Consider the following 10389-nt stretch of genomic DNA (forward strand, 5'->3'; position numbering starts at 1 on the left):
CTGTTTGTATTCTTTTTCTTTTGGAAAAATATAAAAAGATACTCCTGTGGAAAGGCTATATTATTTTACTTTTTTTACCCTATAAACAATTTTGTATTATTTAATATAAGGTAAGGTTTTGCACACTCAAATGGTACCTCGTCAGATAATCCCCACATTATCCTATACAACAACTTCTGTGAACAGACTTCACTGTAGTAGCTTTTCATAAATTATATTTGTACTTAAGGCTGTTCTGCTGTCATGAAAGTTTATAGTTAGAGAAATTCAAAGTCCAGCCGTCTGCTGTCCAGCCTCTCCCACCAACCCCTCACTGGGGAGAATTCTGGGAGGAAAACAGAAATGGGGTGAGTTGTCTCGTTACCAAACTGGACACTAGAACAATGCAAAGATACAAACATATACGGTTACATGCGGTGTGGGTATCAGGGATACCAGAGAACTCGCCAGTTCTCCAACTCGCCGCACAGACCATTCTTCATCAATGTCTTCAGCGTTATGCTAACATGCTGTCTTCATCAGTGTAGGCCTACTACACTGATGAAGTCAAACCCACAGATATATATAGTTCATTTCCAAAGTGGTCAAATTATTTTGTGCAATTAAATGGTCAGCTGGATGATGATACAAAGGTGAGTATGTGAATACCAATGATAGTGCCAATGATATTTCAGGATATTGTTTACTAATGAATTACATTGTTTGTTACTTTGTGTGTTTAAACTTTAGCATTTACTACACTTCTGTGTAAACTCTAAACTGTGTGTTCTCTCTCTCTCTCTCTCTCTCTCTCTCTCTCTCTCTCTCTCTCTCTCTCTCTCTCTCTCTCTCTCTCTCTCTCTCTCTCTCTCTCTCTCTCTCTCTCTCTCTCTCTCTCTCTCTCTCTCTCAATGCAATTTAAATGAAGTGAAGTAATTGAATGGTGAAGTCAAACTAAAATGCACTACACCGCGGCGAGTCGGAAAACCGGCGAGTTCTCCAGATATACCGGTATTAGAAGCTATACAGGAAACAGTAGTAGTACAAATATGAATTATCCAGGCCAGGGTGTTTAGGTACCAGACTGTTAGGTACCAGGGTTAGGTACCAGGGTGTTTAGGTACCAGGGTTAGGTACCAGGGTTAGGTACCAGGGTGTTTAGGTACCAGACTGTTAGGTACCAGGGTGGTACCAGGGTTAGGTACCAGGGTGTTTAGGTACCAGGGTTAGGTACCAGGGTGTTTAGGTACCAGACTGTTAGGTACCAGGGTGGTACCAGGGTTAGGTACCAGGGTGTTTAGGTACCAGACTGTTAGGTACCAGGGTTAGGTACCAGGGTTAGGTACCATGGTGTTAGGTACCAGGGTGGTACCAGGGTTAGGTACCAGGGTTAGGTACCAGGGTGGTACCAGGGTTAGGTACCAGGGTGGTACCAGGGTTAGGTACCAGGGTGTTTAGGTACCAGACTGTTAGGTACCAGACTGTTAGGTATATGGTACCAGGGTTAGGTACCAGGGTTAGGTACCAGGGTGGTACCAGGGTTAGGTACCAGGGTTAGGTACCAGGGTGGTACCAGGGTTAGGTACCAGGGTGGTACCATGGTTAGGTATCAGGGTGGTACCAGGGTTAGGTACCAGGGTTAGGTACCAGGGTGGTACCAGGGTTAGGTACCAGGGTGGTACCAGGGTTAGGTACCAGGGTGGTACCAGGGTTAGGTACCAGGGTTAGGTACCAGGGTGGTACCAGGGTTAGGTACCAGGGTGGTACCAGGGTTAGGTACCAGGGTGTTTAGGTACCGGACTGCTTCTCCTTGCCATTATTCCCAGTGTCCGCCTGCTGCTGATTCCTGTACTGCGGCTTCAGCCAGTCCTTCTCTGCGTAAGCCCTCACCTCCCCCACCGCGCTGCGCGCCCCCGCGTCCAGAGCCAGCAGCTTCCCGAACATCGCCATGGCCTCCGGCGTGAACCTCCTCCACAGAGGCGGAAAGTCCTCCTCCTCCTCCTCCTCCTCGCCGTCGTGGGGTTTCTCCTCTCCTGCGGCGCTCACGGCCGCCGCGCGGCCGGCGCACCAGTCGGCGAACTCCTGGTAGAAGTCGTCGGCGGTGACGCAGCGCTCCCAGGGGAAGTAGCCCGTGAGGATGCAGAAGATGACCACGCCGAAGGCCCACGTGTCCAGGCTGGGCTCCACGCTGAGCGGCGGCACGCCGGGCGGCGGCTCCCCCTCCTGGCCCTCCGGCAGCGCCACGGCGCACAGCTCCGGCGCCATGTAGGGCAGCGTTCCCGTGATGAAGCGGATCAGCGTGCCCCGCTTCTGCGCCAGGCCGAAGTCGGCCAGCTTGACGCGGCAGCAGTGGCTGTCCAGCAGCAGGATGTTCTCGGGCTTGACGTCACGGTGCACCAGGCCGCGCGCGTGGATGAACTCCAGCGCGCTGGCGACCTGGAGGACGCAGCGCTTCACCGCCTCCTCTGGGATGCCCACCTGGAAGGGGAGGGACATTTGGCTTGGTTTATAGCACAATGCAGTGGTTCTCAAACATTCTTAAGGCCCTTTCCCAATTACCCCCTTCGCCCTGGCCCTTAGCCCTTCCCCTTTGCTAATGCGCGTTCACGTGAGGAGGAAGGGTTATCTCATTTCTCTTTGGAGCGAGGGTTAGGGCCGAGGGTTAGGGCCGAGGGTTAGGGCCGAGGGTTAGGGCAGAGGGTTAGGGCCGAGGGTTAGGGCCGAGGGTTAGGGCCGAGGGTTAGGGCTAGAATCCCCGTCAGACGAAGTGACATCGCGTCGTGACTCGTGACTTAAAAAGGAGCAACATCACTGAGGGCTGAAAGGCGGACGAGGTAAGAAGCCTTTTTTTTGTCCTTTATTATGGAAAAATATTATAATAACCAATATTATTTGAATGTATTAACAATTTCTGCATCGCCAAAAAATATCGCAATCTCTAGCAAAGGTTAACGTTACCTCACGTGAACTAACGATATGATACGGCGTTGCATTCATACAACGTTACCCATTCATTTGGCGCGGCATCGGCGCTTTATTCTTTTTTATTTATCGCCGGTTGCCCCGGTGATACAACTCGGATGCAAGCTAGCTTATTAGCAGGCATCAGTCCGACCCCCCAGACCACGATATGTCAACATTCTGCAGTTTTGGAGCTCTTAAAAGGCGTGAAATAGCCTACTGTACCTACATAACGATGTCACTGCATAACGTTGGCTACTCGCTGCAGTGATAGCTATGGTTTTATCATGACCAATGTTAAGCTAATCCCCACAAATTGCGAAACTTACATAACTAATTAGCAATGTTGTTGTTTTTTTCCCCAGGCCCCAATCACGATGGCATTTTCATTGATAGAAAATGACTCTGTTCTTAATTATATTAAAAACAATGAACACAGTGACCACAGCCCCTTCTTTCTATACTGTAAATAGTTTTTCCTTTTGTACATGTATATATATATCTGTCTGTACCCATGCTACAAACTGTTAATACAATAATCAATGAATCAGGTACAACTGTTGAGCAGGTGTCAGAATGAGCTAGATCTAGCTGAATTACATTCTGCATGGTGGGCTACCAAAATTACAACATATTTATTTCATCATAACCACAGCAATGTTATATTTACGTTCCATCTCTACAGCTTAAATGGAAAGTAGTTTCCAAAGTGGGTTATGGGCTAAATGATAGTTTGTACACTCTCAGAGTTAATTAACATTGATTTTTACAATATAAATTGGGGGTCCCATGCAGAGACAGAAATGCCATCAAAGTTTGGGGACCGCACTGGCCTGTAGTGAGCTTGCAGATCAGCTATTTTCTGAGAACAGGTTGTATATCAATATCTACAAGGGACGTTCAATATTTAGGGGGATGATTTATCTCCCTACCCCTTGACACTCATTATGTAGGGACAAGCGGAAGGGTCAAGGGCTGAGGGGTAGTGTTAAAAAAAGAATTGGGAAAGGGCCTTAATGTCAAGGATGTTAGTCTAACCCTATAACCCCCATTTGAAAAGGTACGCCATGCAGGGACCCCGATAAGAGAGGACTTTTGTGTTTGGTGTTTGGTCCTACGTATACTAACAGTTTGACAGTCATTAGTCCGACACCCTAAACCCAAAACCCAACCCTATAGAAACCCAACCTCACAGCCTGGAAGCCACGGGTTAATTTTAACTGCATGCATGTCATGAGCGTCGGTCTTGTCTGACTAGTTAGTATGTCTAACCACTCAGAATAGCCAAATGGCATTGACCACGCCTCCGGGTCTTTAGTTTACTCAAGTTAGGTAATAAGACCTGGTACTTATAAGACACGCAAGATACAGCCCTGAGAGTGTACAAATGGAACCAAAATGTTTGGCGGAGGCAGTTTAGTGACCAGGATTACTGCATGTTTTTTGTGAGGGTACCTACCCTAGGGGACACGGGGAGAACATGCAAACCCTCACACAGAAAGGCCCTTTCGCCAACCCCCGCCTTCGGGTATGGGCACTGATGACGCGGAGGAGGAAACACGCCGCCAGCGCCCACAGCGTCCCGAGCGGGAATCGAACCCAGGACCTTCTAGCTGTGAGGCGACAGCACTATACCCACTGTGCCACCGTGCCACCTGCCTCTTGTCTTACTGACATAATCCTCACCTTAGGCTGGATGACGGCGAACAGGTCCCTCCCGATGACCAGCTCCTGGGCGAAGCCGTAGTGCTCGTTGGACTGGAAGGCGATGCCGAAGAGGCCCACGATGCAGGGGTGGCAGGACAGGTGCAGGGAGATGCAGTACTCCCTCAGGAAGCCCTGCAGCTTGGTGGAGGACTTGGCCATCACCTTCAGGGCCATGGGCGTCCCTGCATTTAATTATTATAGGCCCACATCGTCAAAGCTACCACGCTTCCTTCCGTTCGCTCACAGACAGGGACGCGCAGAGCGGGCGAAAATAGCAGATCTACAAGGTAAACAACGCGTTGCGACGCGACGCGTTGAGAGCTTAGGGATCAGCTATTTTCGGGGGGCAACTCAGCACTTTTTAGCTAGTGGAAATTCTGCGTTCAAGTTCAGGAGACTTTGGGGAAAAAAAGCAATTCTCCCGAATGCTGCCCTCCTTCCGGTATACTTATGGCATGGAAAGGAGACGAGGGCATTTTGCATTTCTTTCACCATAGAAAATGCTGCATTCTCGGCCTGGAGAGGGCAGTTGTTTTACAGGCGGGTAAAAGGGCAGGGGCTGAAGCCTCCTTTGATGTCTACTGTATACAGTATATGTGTGCTCACAAGATATTCATATTTTACAGAAGCCCATTGTGAGTGACACTGCATGCCGGTTAGTTGTGACCACGTTTTTTCGGCGGTGTGAGACCAGTAGAACCTTGCCTACCTCTGTGGTGGTGTGAGACCAGCAGCAGAACCTTGCCTACCTCTGTGGCGGTGTGAGACCAGCAGTAGAACCTTGCCTACCTCTGTGGCGGTGTGAGACCAGTAGAACCTTGCCTATACCTCTGTGGCGGTGTGAGACCAGTAGAACCTTGCCTATACCTCTGTGGCGGTGTGAGACCAGTAGAACCTTGCCTATACCTCTGTGGCGGTGTGAGACCAGTAGAACCAATTGCCTACCTCTGTGGCGGTGTGAGACCAGCAGTAGAACCTTGCCTACCTCTGTGGCGGTGTGAGACCAGTAGAACCTTGCCTACCTCTGCGGCGGTGTGAGACCAGCAGTAGAACCTTGCCTATACCTCTGTGGCGGTGTGAGACCAGCAGCAGAACCTTGCCTATACCTCTGTGGCGGTGTGAGACCAGCAGTAGAACCTTGCCTACCTCTGTGGCGGTGTGAGACCAGTAGAACCTTGCCTACCTCTGTGGCGGTGTGAGACCAGCAGTAGAACCTTGCCTACCTCTGTGGCGGTGTGAGACCAGCAGCAGAACCTTGCCTACCTCTGTGGCGGTGTGAGACCAGCAGTAGAACCTTGCCTACCTCTGTGGCGGTGTGAGACCAGCAGTAGAACCTTGCCTACCTCCGTGGCGGTATGAGACCAGTAGAACCTTGCCTACCTCTGTGGCGGTGTGAGACCAGTAGAACCTTGCCTACCTCTGTGGCGGTGTGAGACCAGCAGTAGAACCTTGCCTACCTCTGTGGCGGTGTGAGACCAGCAGCAGAACCTTGCCTACCTCTGTGGCGGTGTGAGACCAGCAGTAGAACCTTGCCTACCTCTGTGGCGGTGTGAGACCAGCAGTAGAACCTTGCCTACCTCCGTGGCGGTGTGAGACCAGTAGAACCCTGCCTACCTCTGTGGCGGTGTGAGACCAGCAGCAGAACCTTGCCTACCTCTGTGGCGGTGTGAGACCAGCAGTAGAACCTTGCCTACCTCTGTGGCGGTGTGAGACCAGTAGAACCTTGCCTATACCTCTGTGGCGGTGTGAGACCAGTAGAACCTTGCCTATACCTCTGTGGCGGTGTGAGACCAGTAGAACCTTGCCTATACCTCTGTGGCGGTGTGAGACCAGTAGAACCAATTGCCTACCTCTGTGGCGGTGTGAGACCAGCAGTAGAACCTTGCCTACCTCTGTGGCGGTGTGAGACCAGTAGAACCTTGCCTACCTCTGCGGCGGTGTGAGACCAGCAGTAGAACCTTGCCTATACCTCTGTGGCGGTGTGAGACCAGCAGCAGAACCTTGCCTATACCTCTGTGGCGGTGTGAGACCAGCAGTAGAACCTTGCCTACCTCTGTGGCGGTGTGAGACCAGCAGCAGAACCTTGCCTACCTCTGTGGCGGTGTGAGACCAGCAGTAGAACCTTGCCTACCTCTGTGGCGGTGTGAGACCAGCAGTAGAACCTTGCCTACCTCCGTGGCGGTGTGAGACCAGTAGAACCTTGCCTACCTCCGTGGCGGTGTGAGACCAGCAGTAGAACCATGCCTATACCTCTGTGGCGGTGTGAGACCAGCAGTAGAACCATGCCTATACCTCTGTGGCGGTGTGAGACCAGTAGAACCTTGCCTACCTCTGTGGCGGTGTGAGACCAGTAGAACCTTGCCTACCTCTGTGGCGGTGTGAGACCAGTAGAACCTTGCCTACCTCTGTGGCGGTGTGAGACCAGTAGAACCTTGCCTACCTCTGTGGCGGTGTGAGACCAGTAGAACCTTGCCTACCTCTGTGGCGGTGTGAGACCAGCAGTAGAACCTTGCCTACCTCTGTGGCGGTGTGAGACCATCAGCAGAACCGTGCCTACATGCCTACATGTAAAAGGTCAACATGTAAATATCATGTTGACCTTTTACAGAGCTAGTATAGAGTCAATCCTAAGATACGGTATGTCCAGCTGGTTTGTCAATCTAACTGTGTAGTACAAATCTCAAAATAAGTAGGCTATAGCAAACATGGCTGGGAAGATCATGGGCATGTCCACCCGCCCCATCACTCCCCACCCAGGCCATCTTTGAACAAGCAGCGTTGAGACAGGCTCGTTTTTCCTTTTCGTACGTATGTGAACGTGTCTGTTATTTGTATGCAGCTGTGACTCTGTCTCCGAGACAAGTTTCTCCCACCAAGGGAGACAAATAATGACAACCTTGAACCTTGAACCTTGAACCCTGAACCTACCTCTGCGGCGGTGTGTGACCAGCAGCACCGTGCCGTACTTCCCCCGGCCGATCTCCTTGATGACGTTAAAGTGCTCCTTGATCTCCAGGTGGCCGAGGCTCTGCGCCGTGATCTCCATCAGCTCGTCTATCAGGCTGCCGTCGGACAGCCCGTCCGCCAGGCCCAGCTCAATCATCTTCTCTGTCTGGAAAACATGTTTGGGACGTGTCAAGACAAAACATGTTTGGGACGTGTCAAGACAAAACATGTTTGGGACGTGTCAAGACAAAACATGTTTGGGACGTGTCAAGACAAAACATGTTTGGGACGTGTCAAGACAAAACATGTTTTTTTTTATACAGAGAGGGCTGTATTTTGCGTGTCTTAAGTACCAGGTCTTATTCCCTAAATTGAGTAAACTAAAGACCCGGAGGCGTGATCAATGCTCTTTGGCCACTCAGAATAGCCAAATGCATTGATCACGCCTCCAGGTCTTAAGTTAAGTAATAAGACCTGGTACTTAAGACACACAAAATACAGCCCTAACTGTTCAGGAGAGGAGAAAAACTGATTTTAAAAAAATATATATATATCCAAAATTAGTTAATAGCACAGATAGACTCTTCACATACTAGAGCATGTCTGACATAAATGTCAGAGCTGTAAATATTAAATAAATGCTTAAACCTGTAGCTAGGTGTAATGTTAAGAGTCCACAGAAGTGAACCTTTCAAGCCTGTTTTCTCAACCCGCTGATTTCTGCATTACTCTATAAGTCATATCTCTCCAAAGCCGGTGGGCCAAACTGAACAACCAATGTCAATTTGAATGATGCATTGAACGATTCCCTGCAGCTTTCACATGACATGAAAAAAATGCAATGACTTTTCCTCGGTCAGAGGAATGTTAAATGTACAGTTTCATATTATGCATGTGAATAAATAATATCTCATAATATATAATGTAATTCATTGATCACAATTTATAGTGGTCAGGGGTCATCGCCATGCATGCTGGCTTGTGGTGGACATTTTCGTCATTATTTTTTGCCACGGACATGCAAAACGACCGCATAATAACATTACCAGAAACAATAAAGAGATAGCCCGGCATAACCAGGCCCCCCTCTACCTCTCTGAACTCATCAACCGCCATGTCCCCTCCCGCTCCCTCAGGTCAAGCACTGCCAACCAACTGGAACCCCACAAATCTAACAAACGGACATGGGGAGACCGGGCCTTTGCAGTGGCTGCCCCTTCTCTCTGGAACTCACTCCCAACTCACATCAGAGCTGCCCCCACCCTCGAAATGTTCAAAAGCACACTCAAAACCCACCTTTTCAAACTGGCTTTCCCTACATAACCCCCCCCCCCCCACACACACACACACACACACACCCTTCTTGTTTGTCCCTCTTTTGATTTTGATTTCTTGTTTTTAACATTTTAAACCTTTTTAAATAGTTTTCTAATAAATATGTCTGTACTCTTTCTGTAAAGCGACTTTGGGTACCCAGAAAAGCGCTATATAAATCGTATATATTATTATTATTATTAACCATAACAGGTCTGTAACTCTGAGTGTACGGGTCCATTTGGTTCCATTTGGCTTGCATATAATAAAACATTTGAAAACTATACTAGTACTATAGTTGGTCTCCTATAAATATGCCATAGTGTCGAAGTAAATCAGTGTCATACATATTCTGGAGAAAACCTGGAAAGACTTGACATTCAGTAAATCGGGTCTTTTGATGAAAATATGAACATTATGAAGAAAAAAAAAAACACCCGTGTGAATTGAGGGGCGTTCTTATCATCGTACATCATCCATTCATTGTCAATCTTTGTGTGTATAAGGACAAAAATAGCTTATTTGCTCGACCACATAATGACGTCGATTCTCAATTCATTGTCAATGGCAATTAAATGTTTGTGTAAGACGAAAATCGACACTGTATAGCTGAACATAGGAGGGGCCGGCGCCCTTCGAAAAAGAAAAAGAGACGTTTGCCACAGACAAGGCCAAGTCCTCGCCACGGTCCATGTCCGTACACGGTCACATGTCCGTACACCGTACACGGTCCATGTCCGTGTACGGTCCATGTACGGACATACGTACTGTATCAATGACTGCATGTAACATCATACATACCGGTGTTGATTTCCTCGACTGATACCGTCACAAAGAATGCTCGTCCACTACCTTTTTTCACTGACGAAGAAAGTGGAAACTAAATTTCCACTTTTTTCCAAATTTGACTAAATGTTGTCGATTTTGTCAACAAATAAAAACTAGACTAAAATGTTAGGAAGGGACTAGTCTAGTGGACATCCGGTGTGAGTCATCTACACTTTTGTTGCATACTGAAAATAGCCGATCTACAAGCTCACAACGTGTCACTGTGCGACGCGAAAATATAAATTTGCTTTGTCATAATCAACTACTGACTGATGCATACAAGTAGACACTGTAAATACAACTCACTTGAACGCAGTCATGCAAATAATGTATTACGTCTCCATCTTATTCTGAATTGTACAAACTGTAGCCTATATACTTTTAAATCGGTTTATTTGCGATTTGCACTGACTGGGGTCTGACAAAAATAGAAAACAATATATAGTATTTGGCATTAATTATTATTGTAACTGCACTTTTACAATTATATTATGTGTTTCATAGAAAGGAGTTTGAAGAGGTATATTTTAATATCTTATATCCAACACATACATTTCATAAATGAATGTGTTAACTTAAAACTATATCTAAAGTAAACTACTGTAGGCTATACCTATAAAGACAGTTCTCAAAGTATTTAAAAATGGGTTGAGC

At 48.0% G+C, this 10389-nt stretch overlaps 1 protein-coding gene and 1 long non-coding RNA gene across 3 annotated transcripts in view; both read right to left on the bottom strand.

Annotated features, from left to right (window-relative positions):
• Window positions 1-10389, bottom strand: part of LOC308316196 — a 224131-nt gene that overhangs the window by 127059 nt on the left and 86683 nt on the right. The gene's annotated exons all lie outside the window — the stretch shown is intronic.
• Window positions 1765-10389, bottom strand: part of LOC308315373 (serine/threonine-protein kinase SBK1) — a 10176-nt gene continuing 1551 nt past the window's right edge. Inside the window, exons 2-5 of one of the 2 annotated variants that reach the window (XM_080763321.1) lie at window positions 7604-7759; window positions 5437-5464; window positions 4627-4829; window positions 1765-2457 (exon numbers count right to left, since the gene is read on the bottom strand). In XM_080763321.1, the coding sequence (XP_080619447.1) occupies window positions 1768-2457; window positions 4627-4829; window positions 5437-5464; window positions 7604-7750 (1068 nt within the window). In that variant the 5' untranslated portion in view covers window positions 7751-7759 and the 3' untranslated portion in view covers window positions 1765-1767. Of the gene's footprint in view, window positions 2458-4626; window positions 4830-5436; window positions 5465-7575; window positions 7760-10389 lie in introns of both variants that reach the window. The other variant, XM_080763320.1, reaches the window with a different exon arrangement.

The sequence above is a fragment of the Protomyctophum bolini genome (genome assembly GCF_963924005.1).
Source record: "Protomyctophum bolini genome assembly, chromosome: 5".
NCBI lineage: Eukaryota > Metazoa > Chordata > Actinopteri > Myctophiformes > Myctophidae > Protomyctophum > Protomyctophum bolini.